Source organism: Anoplopoma fimbria, chromosome 23, assembly GCF_027596085.1.
Source record: "Anoplopoma fimbria isolate UVic2021 breed Golden Eagle Sablefish chromosome 23, Afim_UVic_2022, whole genome shotgun sequence".
NCBI classification, from domain to species: Eukaryota; Metazoa; Chordata; class Actinopteri; order Perciformes; family Anoplopomatidae; genus Anoplopoma; species Anoplopoma fimbria.
Window position 1 is genome coordinate 15,489,485 of NC_072471.1, and position 19,194 is coordinate 15,508,678.

Here is a 19,194-nt window from a genome sequence, read left to right on the forward strand (position 1 = left end):
ACTGTCTCACAAGACTACGAGGCTACAGACACGCTAACCGCTCTGTGAGGCTGTACATATGCACAGCAGTGCTTCATGCTAAATGCTAACGTCATCATGCTAACATGCTCGCAAAGAAGATGTTCAGCAGGTAGAATGTTCACCATGCTCATCGTCTTAGTGTAACTTGTTAGCATGCTAGCATTTGGTAATTAGAAACAAAAACAAAGTACAGCTGTGGCTGAAGGGAATGTCAATACTTTTGCAGGCTTTTTTTAATAAAAAACCTGATGCTGACGCCGGATGAAAAGCAAAAAGTATCCCCAAAATGATTACAATTCATCCTGAGGGGAAGATGAATGAGTGTTCAAAGTTTAGCGGCATCCAGACATTTCAATCAAAACTACAAATGTCAACATGGTGGTCCTGGAGGGAAAGACAGGGGATCTCCAAGTTTCATTAGGATTCATCCTCTGGTAACCATGAATATCTGTATGAAATGTCAGTCCATCAACAGCTGTTCAGTCTGGAATTGACATCTCCTTACATGGATAGAAACAACTTCATATTTGCATGGTGACAAATATCGAGTTTGGGTTTCAGAGGGTTACGAGGGTTGAAATGTTCAGCTGATGTGTCAAATGAAACACCCAAAATTGGATTTATGCGGTTATTACAAAAAAAGAGAAATCTGTTGTGGGGCAAAACCCACGTTACTCAAATTTGGGTTATTTCCAAGTGTTCAAAGCACCGTCTGCTATATTTGCTTCAAGAGCAAACCTGACACAAGGCTTTAACCTGACAGCACATAAATGCTATTATATCCTATTCGACATACACACACACTGGACTGGAATCTCCAACAGGTTTGACTGCCAGGCTCTGCACATAGCTGTGGTGGTGACTGATGACCCCAGACACACTCCAACACACACATTCCCAAATTCATTCATTCCAGGCAGATGATGTCAGAAGCTGTGATGGAGAGGTGGTGTGTGGTAAATATGTGCCATGTGTGGTGGATAGACACGGACGAAGGGAAAAGGGGTCAAGGGAGCAGCAGAGGAGGAGGAATAGGAGGAAGGCTCACCTGAGTCCGATATATCGTCCCAGTACGGAGCGTCAAACTCGTAGTCGGCTTTCAGGATCTGCTCGAACAGCTTGGAGTCGTTCTCGTCGTAGAACGGAGGGTAACCACACAGCCTGCAGACAAGACGTTTACTTGTTCACTGTGGGGTTCACTGACTCATTTATCAAGTCATTCATTCAGTTTAGTATATTTATGTGATTTATTACACTTTGTCATTTCAGACGGTACAAAACAAGTTATCCACCCATTGATTTATCTATTTACTCAATCGATATATTATTTATTTATTCACATATAGGGCTGATGAATGATTAATCTGAATATTGTTTGTTATTATTCTGTTGGTCAAAACAAGATTGAAGATGTTTATTCCTCGCTCTTGGAAGTTTTTCTTTACTTTCTACATCTCTGAGAAACAGTTTGTTGCACTTATCCTCATTTTGATTATTTGATATGTAATTTAGCACACATCTGCCATAACGAGATTTATATCAATATCTGGCAATTATTCTCAGCTCTGCTCTGGATGCAACAGGTTAACTGTGAGTTCATTAATGGCGACTTGCCAGTTTTTGTGGCAGGGGGACAAACTCATGTTGCTCACAGCAGTGGTTTATGTGACAGCCCCTTTTTATTCGTAGTCCTGGCAGTAGTTGGCGGTATCACCTTAATCGGGTCAACATGAGATTACTGGTTCCCAGTGTTTACTGAGGCTCCAGTGTGATTCTCCGTAATGAGCCGCCTGAACCGACAGCAGAGCTGCCGCTCAACCAAAAACATCATCCGCACCTCATTACTGGAGTTCTGGATGCACCAAGAGATTTTGATAAAAACTCATTAAAATGCCGTTCTCCATCGATACACACACACACACACGCACACACAGACACACACGCACACAAAGAATAAAAGAAAATCACACCGGGAGGACAGGAAGAAAGAGTCTGCCTGCGGTGAGGAAAGTAAGGCTTTCCGTCTGTTTTTCTGGTTTCTCATTTGGTTACGAACTCACCTGTCACTCAGCGAACCCTCCACTCTATGAACACACACACACACACACACACACACACACACACACACACACACACACACACACACACACACACACACATATACATATACATACACACACACACACACACACACACACACACACACACACACACACACACACACACACACAACACACACACACACACACACACACACACACACACACACACACACACATATACATACACACACACACACACACACACACACACACACACAAAGTTCAAACTCACACATCAGGAAGAAACTAAGTTTTGGCCTGGAGTGAAGAGATGCTCGCCTTTGGCTTTTGCTGCTTTCACGTTTGATTGGAGATTTAGCCGTCATTCACCATCCATCCCACTGAACACGCACTCACACACACACATACGCACACGCACACACACACACACACACACTCAGGATCCCAGATGATTATCATGGCTGATTACCTGATGTGATCTTTCCACCTGAACAGCAGCTAAAGCTAACAAGGTCTGAATCCCAACGCTAATTGTGCTAATTGTCAGCAGGGAGCCGCTCTAACTCTTTCCCCCTCTCTCACACACAAACACACACGCACGCACACACACACACACACACACACACACACACACACACACACACACACACACACACACACACGTTTCCACTGAGATGGCAGCTGCACCAAAATTTCATGGTTTGCAGACATATAAAGACACACACACACACACAAGCTGTGACACACAAATAGACAAGTGTATATAATAAAAGAGAGAGAGTGCGAGAGACTTTCACTTTCCACATCACAGTCACATCACAGACCGGTTAGAGACACAACAATGTGCGTGCCTTCCAATCACGCCACCTTGCACGCCCTGCATCCCATTTACCTGCTGCTGACCTCTGACCCCTGACCACTGATCTGACCTCACGCTCCAGATAATAACGTCTCTGTCCAGTGGAGCATGCACACACATAAATAGAGATGGGGAAACATACACACACACACAAACATAAAAAGAGATGAGGAAACATACACACACACACACACATCTTAAAATGATTAAAGTGGTGGCTTTGGGCATCAATATCATTGAGGTACACACGTTAGAGGTCCCACTCTAAAGACACACGCCCACACACATGTGGGAGCACAAACAGATGCACACACACACACTTTAAAACAGCCCTGTGCACACAACAGTAAGCTAAGCACACTGAAATTGTAGTTTCTATTGTTCCCTTTCACTCCAAGGTGTGCACACACACACGCACAAGTGAAAGTGTGTGTGTGGTGGTAAGAGGTGGGGGTGACGCGGCAAAGGAAAACTAAAAGCAGGCAATGAAACGTCTAGTCTGCAGATCCATGTCCATACAAGGCCGTTCAGCTGAGCTCCATCTGGCCCAGATGACGGCACGTGCAGCATCATTCACACACACGCAGGGTAAAATCAACAAATACACACACGACACTATTTCAGCTCCAGAACAGTGTAGAGTTACGTGACCTTTAAGGGCAAAAGTCTCCATGCACACATTAGCGTATACTAGCATTGCTAACTTTTAGTGCATGACAAACCGATGCTAGCTAGCTAAATGAAAAGAAGATGGAGGTGTAATACATCACAACTCAGCCGGTGGTTTTGTGTGTGTGTGTGTGTGTGTGTGTGTGTGTGTGTGTGTGTGTGTGTGTGTGTGTGTGTGTGTGTGTGTGTGTGTGTGTATGTGTACAAGCTTAGCTGGAGGTGAGTCATTCTGTGTCATATGTGAGTCTGACTCTGATTTCCGATAGATGTTTTGCTGTTATATCCTTCGTGGAGAAAAAGAGAGACTAGTCTAAGCAGAACTGTGTTGAATTGATTTGGTGCACATGGAGTTCAAATACATATTTTCAGCCCTGTTTGACAAGATTTTCAAATATAAATAAGGTTGAGTAAAATATATACTTTGTGAAGTTTGTATGCCAAATTCACACGGCTGGATCTCTCTGGTACAAAACTGGTGCTGCGAGTACAAATCCTCATTTGTGGATGTTATTATCGGACGCTTACACTTAAGAAACATCAGATCCATCATTAATGTTTTTGGGAACACCTGTGCTTCTCCTACTACGACAAGTCACAAATACTAAAGATAAGAGTCATAACTGACCACCTTCTTTGCCTTCAAGTGTTGTTTGCTTTCACAACTCAACTGTAGTGTTTAAAGGGCGTGAACAAGAAAACAGGTGCTTCCACTTGTTCTGGCTGATGAGAACCTCTGCTCAGGTTTTTTGTTTTTTTTTAACACCAGACATTTTGATTCATCCCAGTCAGTCAAACGAGAGTCTCGCAGCAAAAGAAAGTGTCAGAACTCTGTGATGTGTTCAGCCAGCTTGATACTCTGACATAAGGTGTCAACGCGGATCCTGGCGAGAAACTGGCGTGTAAACTGTGAATCTGACACCAACTGGCAGTGCGGTGATCCGTCGAGCTGCTTGGGTGAAACCACTCGCTGTGCAGCCCGATGTGACCCAAAGGAGACCAGGTGGTACTTACAGGATGTAGGCGATCACTCCAATGGACCAACAGTCCACCGCCTTGCTGTACGGCTTCTGGGCCAGGACCTCTGGAGCTGAAAGTGAATGAATAAATAAATAAATTAGTGAGCTTTTGCTACTTGTTTGTGCTACTAATGTAACACTTTGCAGTAGCCTGGTGTTTGTTTCACTAAGCTTAAATCTGGATTGTGTTTTCCGTAGCATTCTCCTTTCTAGTCAGCTTGAGGTCCAGTTAAAACTCCTGTGCGATCATTATGTGAAAAATGTGGCTGTTTTATGAGCCTGAATAAAAAAGAGAAAATATGCAGACACTCCATGTCTGTCCAAATTGAAATCACCTGTCGGGTTTGGTTAACGGTGGGAAATTTTCTGCGGGAGGTAAACATTTTCACGCCCTGCAAAAAAGTTGTAACTGACATAAAGGTAGACCCCAAAATAAAAGACCCAAACAAAGCAAGACTTCTTTAAGTCTTCCTGTTTTTTAACATAAAGCTAACAGCTGTTTTATTATTTCTGTAGTGTTCTCTGCTCTCTGTGTTTATAAGGCCGACTGCCCTGGCCTGACCTTCCCCTGCGGCTCATTATCGAGCCTCTACTAACGACAGTGAGCTCACCATAACATCGCCTCACACACACACACTGACACACGCACGCACACAAGGCTGAATCGAAATAGATTTGGCACACTTACACACATGGCAAGATATGAAGAAATACCAAAACATAAACTATGCACAAGTGCTGAATCAGAGCTTTGTTTATAGAGTCATTGTGAAGGTGTGTGTGTGTGTGTGTGTGTGTGTGTGTGTGTGTGTGTGTGTGTGTTTTTTTGGCTGGATGACATTTTTACACATTGAGGTCATTGTGCCTGGTGCTTACTACTTAAAAAAATGAAAGAGTTTAGGGTCAAATATGCTGCAAATGTAAAAAAATATGGCAGTAATCAAAAATGCTTGTGTAACTCCATTTCTGTTCTTAAATTCTCATAACTTAAGTCTTTCTACACTGCATGTTCTCCACATCACTTATCCAACAATGGGAGGGATCTCATCATCTTTGGGATTTGAGGCTCTGTTCGAGTCTATTGGTCGTCTTCTACTATTCTCAAACAAAGCTGGTCATTGTCTTGTGCTAAAATGTGTGTCTCGTTAAACTTAAGCTTTGATGAGGTTTGTCTCCATTTTTTGTGTGGAATAAAAGAGCAAAATCAGGTCACAGGGATGTCTGTTCATTGCTTTTCAAATTCAAGATTACTTATTTGGAATTGCCAGCCTGCAGCTGCTTCACAGTGAAAGTCATCCATCCAACAGGAACCTGACACAAGCAAACTGCCATGTATCTAATATATTTTGTGCATGTTTGTTAAATGGAATATGTGAAAATAAAGGGATGAATGAATGTATGATTGAACGAATAAATAAATGAATAAATAAATACATTTCTGTTGAACAATGAGCACTGTCCCTGGCATTAATTAATAATAAAATAAAAAAGAATAAATTAAAGGAGGCTGTTTCAGTGAAGCAGCTGCATGTGTAACACATATAATAGTTGATCCAACTCTGTTTTTAGGCAAGACATTGTGATTTTTTCAGGAGGATAAAAAGGCAAAGCAAAAAGACTGAATTGGTTGGACATTTTTTTTAGGGAACTTCAACTAGTGCCGCGTGAGTCTACCAAGATAATGCTTCGTTTTCCAGGAATTTATAGTTTTCAAAGAAGTTCAAGTGGCAATTTCATGGCACTTGTTCAACTTGTTCGCTCATACTGTAGGCGTGTTATTATGATAGGTTCAATTCAGGTTTATGCATTATGGTGAACTGGCATCAGTTAAATAAAGGCTAAATATACCAGCACTTGCTTGCAGTGACACATTTAAAAGTAGTTTCAGGATCTTTATTAACATTCAAAATAGATTTCTGTTGGAGAACTTCAAGCGCCCAGTAAGATCACTTTGTCAATGGAAGTTCTTCATAAGTACATGTACATCCACATGCTTATCGTCCAGATCTGGTTTTTAACTTGGTGTGTTCCAGGGTTATTTATAGATATATCTGGACACAAACTGTCTGGAGTGGAAATGCCTTGTGGCCAAGCAAGCCTCTGCAGGAGGGAGAGGAGGCTGGTCGGGGGGGGGCAAAGCCCAAAATGAGCTCCATGGGATAGATGGACGAGAGAGGTACAGAGAGACATGATGAAAGAGAGAGAGGAAAGAGAGGGAAAATGACTCAAGGATGTGATCATTTAAAGTCAAAGTGTGTACGCGTGTTTCATAGATTTCAAGATAAAGAAGAGCAGCCAAACTTAAACCACAAAAAATATTATCTGTTACACAAGATGAACTACAGATGGGTTTAGTAAAGTTGGCCTAATGGGGGCGCTGCACAATAACTGTTTAAAAGATCAACATTATAATTAAGACTGTTATTTATGTATCTGTCTGTCTGTCTGTCTGTCTGTCTGTCTGTCTGTCTGTCTGTCTTTCTATGACGGATTTGTTCGTGTGAGAGTCTGTGAGCTGTTTGCCAGAAGAACCAGTGTGTTTGTGTTCCAACATGGAAGTGTGTGTGTGCTGTCAACACTGCACATCTGTCTCTTATAACAACACTAACACACACATACACACACACACAAACACACACAGACAAACATAAATGGTGTCAGATGGAATCAACATGCGCTCTTTGAATTTTTCATACGTGTTGCTGGATCAGCGCCTGCAGAAATCAAAGGAGTCAGTTTGTGTTTACGCTAACATGTAGTGACATAATGGGAAATACAAACGTTTGCCAGCTACGACCTTCATCGCCAGACCACGACACGGATATGAACACACAATCTGTTGCCTGTTTGCTAAACCCCTCCCCCGAACAGTGATTCCCCCAATCACAGCTTAGCGACCGTAACTAGGCTCAGTAGGTCTGTCAAGCTTTGGATTTCTCCGTAGTCGGTGTGCATGGTGTAAAAATGCAAGAGCAAAAAACTAAGGACTAGTGTGTTTATCTGCAAATGTTTTCCGGCTAACTAGCTTATTATGTACAGCAGTAGCCAAAGCAAAATAAGGATCCTTTTACAGGGGTCTTCAATTTTAACAACGAGTCATATTGAAAAAGCAAAAAGACAGCTGGAGACATGGATTCCAACCAACTCATTGAGCTTACGTTAGCTTAATTGGCTAGGTAGCTACATATGATCAAATCTGCCAGGGATTGCTGTCATTTCAGCCGGCAAAACCAGCTTTTGGCTTTGTCTGTCTGAAATCAAGGACCCATTGTTTGAAAATGTATGAAGAGTTTCAAATTGCAAATCTGCCATCGTTGTCACATGTGTGTCGTGTAGAGAATGGAAAGCCTAACAACAGACGTAACAACGATGAATAAGTAGAGCAAAGTTTATCTTCTCTTCATAATTATATATGTTTCCTGGACACTAAAGTTTGATGACTTGTTGTTTGAATGGAGTCGAAGGACAACAGACTGTTGGAGGGACATGGCCAGGGAAGACTGTCTTACTTACCCACATATCCCGGCGTGCCGCATGCAGTGGACATGACATCGCCACTGCCCTCCATCTTGGAAAGACCAAAGTCGCTGATCATGATTTTGGACTCGTCTTGGGGATTAAAATACAGCAGGTTCTCTGGCTGGAGGAGGGAGACGGAGAGAAAGAAAAGAGAGAGAATCAAGTGGTTTATGTCATTTTTGTGGCTTTCATTTTTGTTTTAAATCCATAGTTATTTGGTTAGAGACACAACCCTCTTTTATGGAGGTCCATCTGACCAATCCCTTCTCTTCTAACAGCCGGCACATGCAACCCACAATGCACTGTTGTAAATCATTGTCTGTACAAACCCCTTGAGTAGTGTAAAATACGGGAAGGGTGTGGGGGTGTGTGTGTGTTACCTTCAGGTCTCGGTGCACGATGCCCATCTTGTGCAGGTAGTTCACAGCGTCCAGGACTTGTCGGATCAGCGTGCTCGCATCCTTCTCCGTGTAGAACCCTTTCTCCACAATTCGGTCAAACAACTCGCCGCCGGACACCCTGCGGAATGGCAAGGAGATTGTGTGTGTGTGTCAGCGTATGTTTATTAAAAACATTTGCATGCCTGCACACACACGGCATTTACTGGTAAAAGGCTGGGGGGTGGGGGGGAGGGTGTTGCTGGGTAAAGATTTCTGGTAATTTATGAGCTGTGGAGGTTTCCAGCCAAGAGCTTGGGGAAGCTGTTAGCCATGTGCTTCTTCACACACACACTTATACACACAAACTTATACACACACAAAGTACTCATATACCCTGCAGCATTTAGCATACCTTGTAACATGTTCATCATATTTTTGCAAAGATTGATAAAAGCTGGAAAATGCATCCTTCCATATTCCTGGAAAGTAAGAGCGGAAGAAAATACCGAAATTCCTTCTTAAAATTGCAGTTTTGATTTGTAATTGGTAGTTCACAAGCAAAGATTAACCCGGTCAATCCTTTCTTTCATTTGCAAAGAGATGCAACCTCTCAGAGTTTGTGTCCTTTCAAAGTAGAACTATGATGTTGGATGATACAGGAACTGTGAGAAATGCAAACGCAGATCCAACTGTGTTGGTTGGATAAGAAAGTCAACTTTTAAACTAAGAAATTATGCATACAGTGGTGTGTACTTTATACTATGACAGTCTTCCTAAATTAAATTAGAGAGAAAATCGTATCTAAGTACGTTTTGCAAAATGTTCAATGTATATCTGATTTTGAGTGGAATCAAAGCTCCTGCCAAGATACTGACACACTTACAGTGTGCATGCAGACAGAATGAAACCCATCAATGCTGTTAAAAGATGAAACTCACATTTGACCCCAGAAAAGAAAAAACCCATTTCAAAGTTCATCTGTAATTTATACCCCTCTGGCAGATTCTTTCAATATTTAGTTTGATGTTTTATGACTCCAGACCACATGAAATGACTTGTTCAGGTGCACCTACAGTATGAGCAGATGGGAAGGGGCTCATCATCTGATGTACAAACGCATAGCTCCCCCTGCTGGAGGATAACCTCCTCCTTCACTTCACAATGTCATCTCATCTAAATGATTGTATAGTAATGTGGATTCTTTGCGTTACAAGATGTGGCAAAAAGTGCCGACATTAGTAAGCAACAGATAAAGCAGTATTTGTAATATTACTAGAAGTTATAATAACAGTAGTAGTACTCAACCAACCTTGTAGTATTCTCTCTATACTGCATGTATATACTTTGTGCATCAACGCATAATAAAAGAATATGCACCCATGCACTAATCCACCAATGTGCACATACAAAACCACAGACACACAAGAATGCACAAAGGCAAACTGTGCACGCATGCACGCAAGCACACAGTTTCACTGTGTATCTGTAGGGCATCGTCACGGCAACAGATCAGATTAGAGCCTGTGGAAGTTAAACTCTAATGAAGTTTCTGGGAAAAAAAAAGATTAGAATTAATTGCTAACCCTCTGACTCTTCAAAGAGGGCGACGACATGTTCGGTTTCACAGGCAGTCATGTCTGGGGATGACAGGAAAGGGCTAAACACACACACACACACACACACACACACACACACACACACACACACACACACACACACACACACACACACACACACACACACACACACACAGTCACACACACACACACACACACACACTCACAGTCACAGTCACACACACACTGCAAAAGGGGAGATCAGCCACCAGGCTGCATGGTTGCATAAGTGTTTGCGTAAGGAGACCATGGCAATCAGACAGGAGCACCCACACAAGAGCACATGTACACACGAGCCCAGACGCGAGGGCAGGACCGCACGCACACACACACTCAGAGCGACATGAACATATTAAAAGCAAGCGCATGCACACAGATGAACGTGAAAAACACAGAGATAAAAATACAAGGTCACACGTTAAAGTTAAACACGTACACACACTAAACACAATGTCACACGCATTAAAAGGCTGAGGGATTGTCAAATTAAACTCAGATCAGTTTTTAGTAATTTGATACACAATAAAAAAAATCTCCAAAACATCCAATATTAGGAGGTCAAAAGTCGGAGCATCCTTACAATATATATATCTCCAAGGCCAACTGTTCGCCATCTTATTTGAATGTCCAAATTCTGAGTGCAAAATGTGTCCTGTATCGTGGCATCACAAATTTCACAATGGAACGAACAAAGTAGCGACCATGGCATGTACATTCTAATTCTGTCAACAATCCCATAATGCAGTGTGTGTCATTTTATAGATGACAAAATGGCATTTGTGCAACTAAATGCCTGTGAGGTATTGACCTTATTCAGAACAAGTGAGCTTTTGCATTGTGTAATTTTGTAACTTTACTACCGTCATCATCCTTTACTTGACAAAAAAATGTTTTTGAGCTTTTAAAAAAAAAAAAGCTGTTATTAAGTTTTAATATTAATAAAAAATGTAATTAACACAGTTGTTTTTTTTAGAACTGGGAGATGCTGCTGGTCGTACTTACATAAAGCACAAAGGTCTGCACTGCATGATAACCATATTAAAAAATGAAATTAACCACCAATTTGGGAATAGCTAGCCAGCTTTAGCTACGAGCTAGCAGACAGAAAGACATGTTGGTTTGATTCGCTCTGTAGCTGAGCTAATATTTCTAAATTTAAATTGTCAAAGAGCTTCCACAGTGTAGCTGCTGAATGTTCCTATATTCTATGTATTGTTTACAGCACTACTAGTGCTAAACCGGAGAGAAAGGATACAAATGCGTTCGGACAAGTAGTGAAAAAATGGACGGGGCGACAATTACTGCATTTAGAAAAATCTTCAAACAATTGAATAATGTTTTCTTAAAATGAAATCCTGAAAAGAGTTGTCCTCTTTTTTTTTTTTTTTTTTTTTTTTTACAGCTTGAAACCTTTTTTTTTCTTTTTTACTGTGACCTTTAAGGCCCTCCACACCTTCTGTCCATCCACACAGGTGTTTCCACTTAACAGACTGATTAAAGCTCTGCGGGGGCGTGGGCAGACTGTGCTTTCAGTGGGATGTCTCCAGATCTGACCGATCATCCCTACATCCAGCTCTCCTCCGTCAGCTCATCTGTTTAGAGGCAGGCAGCCGCATCGCGCTCTCTCTCTCTCTCTCTCTCTCTCTCTCTCTCTCTCTCTCTCTCTCTCTCTCTCTCCGACGGTTGTGCATCAAGGCTGACAGCAAGCCTTATTTTCAAGTGTGTGTGTGTGTGTGTGTGTGTGTGTGTGTGTGTGTGTGAGATACATGCTGTTCACAATGGCAGAGATGAAGAGTCATTACAGTCTAGGGACCTGACTAGTCAATCGCAGTTGCCCAATGGTTTCAAAGGCTGCACATAGACTTCGGGTTTGCTTTTCTTTCAATTTCAAATCAATATATGATAATAGTGAAGAATTGCCCAGCTGCTGCTTTAGGTTTCCTATGAAGGCAATGCAGCAAATAAAAAATAAAAAAAACACTTAAACTATGTGATGAGAATAAAAAATGATACCACCTGTATATCTTTTTTGCAACCTTTCTAAGGTCACCTCTGCTCCTTTCTAAGGTCAGATGGTCAGATGCTGCATACTTTGATACACTTTCTTTTGCTAATATGCCTTTCACAACACAAACAGCATCAATATAGAGCCCACGTTGCTCTCTGTTGCATTGATTTTCATAGCGGGCGCCGACTGATTGCCTCCCTGCGGTGGAGGTTACGTAAGACGGGCTGTGATGAACGGGAGCGAAGGAAGCGCTGTCAGAATGCATCGATCTGCCACGCCGTAATTACACAGAAAATATTCCCAAAAAATCCTTGTTTCTAAATGAGATTCATGTCTCATAAATGAATCCCGGTAAATTAACATAATTATAACAAATTAGGTTAATTATTACAGTGGATATTGGTCTGGAAAAGCCTTGCTTTCTGCTTTATGTTTGCTGAGGCACTGATGACAGATTGCCGTCACCAGCTACTCTGATTCTTACACTGTTTCAGCAGATCAGCTGTACAGGAGCTACTGTGTACAGCATAAGGAAGAACAGCCTGCAGCGCCGAGGCCAGATGAAAAGGGAGCCTGAACTGCTCTCTCCTCTGATGCTTTTACACTGAGCCTTCTATATTTTAACATATTTTCCACAGCCAAGTGCATCTTTCTCTGATTCTCTGTATGAACATGAGACGATGCAGAACCTCAAACGAGCACTGTGAAAATGCTAGTCAAACAGAATAAGAAGTGGCATGGCAAAATATAAATTATAACAGTCACAAAGGTTATCCAAAAATCTGTCCAAATAAGTAAAGAAATATCACACAAACAACTCCTTTTCAAAACGGCACAACTAATCTCTCAGGCTAATATTGCCACCTGCTGCAATTTTACATGGGTCCCAATGAAATGCTATAAAGCAGGTGTTACCTTTGACCCTGTAACTATGGCAACAGACCCATATTCCTGAAAAAAATTGATTGGGGAAATGCAGACAAAATGCAAGAGGTGATGGTGATGGAAATAAGGTGTGAAAGGGGAGGAAAGGAAGCAATGAAGACGGAGGAGCAGAGGTGGGGTCTTTCCTGAGACTGCCTCTGTCACACTTGACTAGAATTAAAACTGTCTTTTGCCCTGTAAACGAAGTGAAAGCAGTAAAAAATAAGTGGTAGGTTGAACGGTCAAAACCCCTTGAGATGATGTTTTATTGAGTCTGAAAAAACCTTGTGCTATGCTGCACAGAAGAAATAAGTACTTAAACTCAATTGCTGCCCAGAGTGAGAAAGCAATATTTCTGTGAAGCTTCCACTCAAAGTGAAGAGATTGTATTTCTTAAATCTGTCAAAAAATTGAAAAAATCATCAGCATCTGTCAGTGTTTTTTTTTTATCTCCCTTTAATAACATCCCGTATAGTTAAGACTGAACAGGGACAATCACTTCCTTCTCATGTTACCCACCGTAGTAAACCTGACAAACAGGTGTTGGCAGCCGGCCAGCCAACACAAGTCCTGTTAATTGGTTTATTCACGACAACAGGAAACCCCGTCAAAAGGTCAACGTTATTGAAGGTAAACAGCTTAATCGCAGTAAAGCCTCTGACTGCAGTCTGGCCAACAGCAGCGGTGTTAGAGGAACCTCAGCTCTCTGAATGTCTCAACGTTAGCCCATTCACCTGGGTGCTGATTTGGGGCTGCTCCATTATTCGGATATCATCACAATTTTGGCTTCTCCACTGCATATTAAATGCCAGCTACCAGGGGGTGATCAAGATGTTCTGGCTTCACTTTTGGGGAACTGTCATGCCGCCGCACAGTGATAAACTTTCCTGGATGTTGCGCCTGCGGTCCAGAGTAGAAGAGTAATATACAGTGGGTACGGAAAGTATTCAGACCCCTTTAAATTTTTCACTCTTTGTTTCATTGCAGCCATTTGCTAAAATCGAAAAAGTTCATTTTTTTTTTCGCATTAATGTACACTCAGCAACCCATCTTGACAGAAAAAAACAGAAATGTAGAAATTTTTGCAAATTTATTAAAAAAGAAAAACTGAAATATCACATGGTCATAAGTATTCAGACCCTTTGCTCAGTATTGAGTAGAAGCACCCTTTAGAGCTAGTACAGCCATGAGTCTTCTTGGGAATGATGCAACAAGTTTCTCACACCTGGATTTGGGGATCCTCTGCCATTCTTCCTTGCAGATCCTCTCCAGTTCTGTCAGGTTGGATGGTGAACGTTGGTGGACAGCCATTTTCAGGTCTCTCCAGAGATGCTCAATTGGGTTTAGGTCAGGGCTCTGGCTGGGCCAGTCAAGAATGGTCACAGACTTGTTCCGAAGCCACTCCTTTGTTATTTTAGCTGTGTGCTTCGGGTCATTGTCTTGTTGGAAGGTGAACCTTCGGCCCAGTCTGAGGTCCTGAGCACTCTGGAGGAGGTTTTCTTCCAGGATATCTCTGTACTTGGCCGCATTCATCTTTCCTTCAATTGCAACCAGTCGTCCTGTCCCTGCAGCTGAAAAACACCCCCATAGCATGATGCTGCCACCACCATGTTTCACTGTTGGGATTGTATTGGGCAGGTGATGAGCAGTGCCTGGTTTTCTCCACACATACCGCTTAGAATTAACGCCAAAAGTTCAATCTTGGTCTCATCAGACCAGAGAATCTTATTTCTCATAGTTTGGGAGTCCTCCATGTGTTTTTTGGCAAACTCTATGCGGGCTTTCATATGTCTTGCACTGAGGAGAGGCTTCCGTCGGGCCACTCTGCCATAAAGCCCCGACTGGTGGAGGGCTGCAGTGATAGTTGACTTTGTGGAACTTTCTCCCATCTCCCTACTGCATCTCTGGAGCTCAGCCACAGTGATCTTTGGGTTCTTCTTTACCTCTCTCACCAAGGCTCTTCTCCCACGATTGCTCAGTTTGGCTGGACGGCCAGGTCTAGGAAGAGTTCTGGTCATCCCATACTTCTTCCATTTAAGGATTATGGAGGCCACTGTGCTCTTAGGAACCTTGAGTGCTGCAGAAATTCTTTTGTAACCTTGGCCAGATCTGTGCCTTGCCACAATTCTGTCTCTGAGCTCCTTGGGCAGTTCCTTCGACCTCATGATTCTCATTTGTTCTGACATGCACTGTGAGCTGTAAGGTCTTATATAGACAGGTGTGTGCCTTTCCTAATCAAGTCCAATCAGTTTAATTAAACACAGCTGGACTCCAATGAAGGAGTAGAACCATCTCAAGGAGGATCAGAAGAAATGGACAGCATGTGAGTTAAATATGAGTGTCACAGCAAAGGGTCTGAATACTTATGACCATGTGATATTTCAGTTTTTCTTTTTTAATAAATTTGCAAAAATTTCTACATTTTTTTTTCTCTTTCTGAGTGTACATTAATGCGAAAAAAAATGAACTTTTTCGATTTTAGCAAATGGCTGCAATGAAACAAAGAGTGAAAAATTTAAAGGGGTCTGAATACTTTCCGTACCCACTGTACTGTATATTACTCGCAGCTTCCTGATTTCCGAGTTAGAGAAAATGAGACTTATAATATGTTTCTTATTATAAGTCGCTTTTCCATGCAAAGATCTGCACGCTAGCAGGAATGTAGCACAGCATGGAAGTGAAAGCAGTGCTCTGTTATTTAAATCCGCAATAAAAATACGTTGTCCATAAATAAATGAATGATCGTAATAAATATTCACGATTCATTTAGATTATCATTTAGGATGTAATCATGGTCATTGGGACAATTTATTTTGTTTATTCCTTCAGTCATCTATTATCATTACTGTCAGAGTGTTAGATAGCTATAGATGAACATTTGCCCTAGAAAACAGTATGTATTTTAAACGAAAATCATGAGCAATAAACTGCAACTTTACTCAATTGCTGCTCCAGCCTTATTTGGTCTGGTATATCCAGTAGCTTATGGTTGCTAACATTAGTTAATGTTACACAGATAATGATAATACAGGGAAATCATATTTCTATCTTCTTAAGCCTCACATCTGCAGCAGAAGCACTGCAGCTTCCTTTAGTTGAAAGCCTTTAGCCTGGATTGAAAATGTCACTGCTGCTGAACATAAATACCATTAAATACCAGTGATGTCAGTTAAAAGTTCCATTTATCAGATGAGGTCTAATGTAAATATGTCACAGTAACCTATTTAGGAGCCAAATCTTATCAACCTATTAACTGAGAATGATACAACTGCGCAGCTACACCAGAACAACCTGTTAAAGCTGCTGTAGTTCTCTGTCTCTAACACTTTGCCTTTAACACAAACATGTTTGCCAGTTTTCCTCCAAAGTCGTTACTATTAAATTTGTGATTCACTGAAAGCCTTTGTAGTCCTGAGCTAGTATTTTTCAAAGATATCATGCACTGTTTTCTGTTTTACTTTTAACGCTCTCTGTTCCATCATCATAATATAAAGGATATTACAATTTTCATTAAGGTTAAAATCTGCAAGTTTAAACAATCCCCCAAGTTCATTTCTTTTGATTATGACATACAGCTGCTACATGAACTCTAGAACCTGAAAATGCAATAAACCTCAAAAACAATGAAGAAGTCAATTGGTTTTTCTTTTTTTTTTCTTTCTTTTTTTGCAGCCACAACATGTTGTTTAATGTCTAAAGCTTTTACTTAAAGTTTATTCCCTGGAATCCAAACTAGAGAAAAGTTGTCTTTTACTCTAAGAAAACTGTCTGAGCTCCGTGTTTTTTGGACCAGAGCTGACATAAAAGAATCCTCGTTTGGTAGGCGAACAACAGAAAAATGTATCCCCGGGTTGTTAACATAGCCCCTGTTGTGTAATCGGCAGCCATGACTTCCACCTGAACTTGAGGGAAATGTTTCCAGTACAAGTGCCAAACTGCCTAACCAACTTCTCCTCTTATGTAAGCGGCAGTAACCTTGCAGAGGAGGTTAGTGGGGCACCCATGGGTGAACCACAGGCTATCCTTCCCTCTACAGCTGACCATCAAAGCCGAGATTCTGCAGACGTAGTCCGTGTTGCGTTTGTGTGTGGGAGGACGGTGGGCTGGTTGTGCGTGTGTTTGTGTGTGAGATGTTATCATTGAAGTGAAGAGTGTGTGTGTGTGTGTGTGTGTGTGTGTGTGTGGGGGGGGTAAATAAAAGCTTGCTCCTTTCTGTCAGTTCTCTTCTGGTTCCTCCATGGTTACGGCTCTATGATGAGGGTGTTTCCATCTTTCTATGTGTATGTACCAGTGTGTGTGTATGTACCAGTGTGTGTGTGTGTGTAGGTGTACATTCGTTATCCTAACACCTCATACCTTGTAGATACACGATTGATTTTGTGTGTGGGTGTGTGGGTTAATCATCTTTTGCATTGTGAACAGAGGTAATTCCCCCTGGTCTATCTCTCTCTCTCACTCTCTCTCTCACACACACACACACACACACACACACGCACACACAGGAATGCACAGCAGGTGCGCAGGTGAGTATCTGACACTTATTATGGAGCGTGCAACTTTTGCGACGGCAGGCAGGCGATGAACCGCAGAGCTGAGACGTGACTCATACACACAGACACAGGCGTACAGGTTGAAAAGGGGTGATTATGTGTGTGTTTGTGTGTGTGTGTGTGTGTGTGTGTGTGTGTGGGGGGGGGGGATGATTGGTGGGCGGACAGAAGAATAAGATTAAAAGTGTGAGAAAAACAGAGATGGAGAATTATGAATTTCTGTCTCATAAATATGTAGTGTCTCAAAAGAACATTTGAATTTTAAGATGTATGTATTCATCAGAGATATTGCTCTTGTGGTTTTCTCTGGAAAGTTCTAAGGTTCCTATTTAAAAAAAATGAAATATCAGCAAAAATAAAGCTCACAATAACAGAGAAGTTTGTATTTTTGGTACATTTCACATTAAAACTAATGTTAGTCATCACTCACCTTGAAATTAAACACTTTTGTCTGTGTATAGAATCTAGCATGGGTCCAACAATGTCATCAATCCTACATTTCCCAAAATGCAGGTAGATAGCATATTTTCATGCTGAGTCATACTGCTCTGCAGGTTTAGTAGAGGAACGCAGTGAGAACCACCACTTTCTCCTGATAAATAAGTCAGCATGCAGTCACATTCCTCCTTCCAGAGAAACAAGCTTTTAGGTTCAGAAAAGAGTTTCTTGTGTTAGGAATTAAATAAAAGCTTGAGATCATAGCTTAAGTGGAAATGTTGACAAGTTGCATAGATAGGGTCAACTTGCTAAAACTGAATAAATAAAATTGTCTTTTGGGATGGATCTTATCCCTAGACTGGTAGTTTAAGACCCCTTCATTAGAGCATCCCTGTCTCCTAAAAGCCCACTTCTTCCAAACCCCATAACTCCAGTTCTTATCTGAGGCTTTTCGTTAAAAATCCATTTCCTGGTGGCCTAGCAGTTTAAGGCACTGACAATAAACTGCACCATCCTTTGTCACATGTCATTCCCGCCCGGCATTTCTCTACTGTTGATTTATCAATACAGGGATAAAATGTCAAAAAAGAGACTGGAAAGAAAAATAAATTGAGATAACCCCGCTGACATCATCAGGGTCATCAGTTCCGTCCAAAGCAAGCCACAGAAGAAATGAATTATACAACAGATTTTACAGGCTGAGTAGAACTCCTTATGACACGTAGGCTGAACACAATGTGTAAAATCAGTGGTTTGTCCCTTTAAGTTTAAGCATAGAGCTGATGATTTCGGATTCTGTATTCTCATCGGCTATATTGATCAACAGTCCCAAAAGCTTAAGTAAGAGAGCAACAAACAACACCAAATAAAAGACACAAAACTTAGACTCACAGCTGCATGATCAGGTAGAGGTGGTCAGGACTCTCGTAGATATCCTCCAGTGCCACGATGTTCTCATGCTTGATCCTGCAAAGCAAAGACGGACCATCAGTGTTTATTTCAAAGCTGCAACACGTCTGATGTCACTCAATAACCCATGAACAGAACTAATCTCTAATGGGGTTTTACCAGTGACCTTTTAATCCAGACTTCAGTAAACAGATTTCTTCAGCTTTTCTGGAGCTTTTGATC

General features: G+C 41.6%; 1 protein-coding gene across 1 annotated transcript in view; it reads right to left on the reverse strand.

Moving 5' to 3' along the window:
* Window positions 1–19,194, reverse strand: part of camk1da (calcium/calmodulin-dependent protein kinase 1Da) — a 46,650-nt gene that overhangs the window by 2,110 nt on the left and 25,346 nt on the right. Inside the window, exons 3-7 of the mRNA XM_054624712.1 lie at window positions 18,955–19,029; window positions 8,528–8,666; window positions 8,142–8,268; window positions 4,624–4,699; window positions 1,070–1,182 (exon numbers count right to left, since the gene is read on the reverse strand). Of these exons, the coding sequence (XP_054480687.1) occupies window positions 1,070–1,182; window positions 4,624–4,699; window positions 8,142–8,268; window positions 8,528–8,666; window positions 18,955–19,029 (530 nt within the window). The remainder of the gene's footprint in view (window positions 1–1,069; window positions 1,183–4,623; window positions 4,700–8,141; window positions 8,269–8,527; window positions 8,667–18,954; window positions 19,030–19,194) is intronic.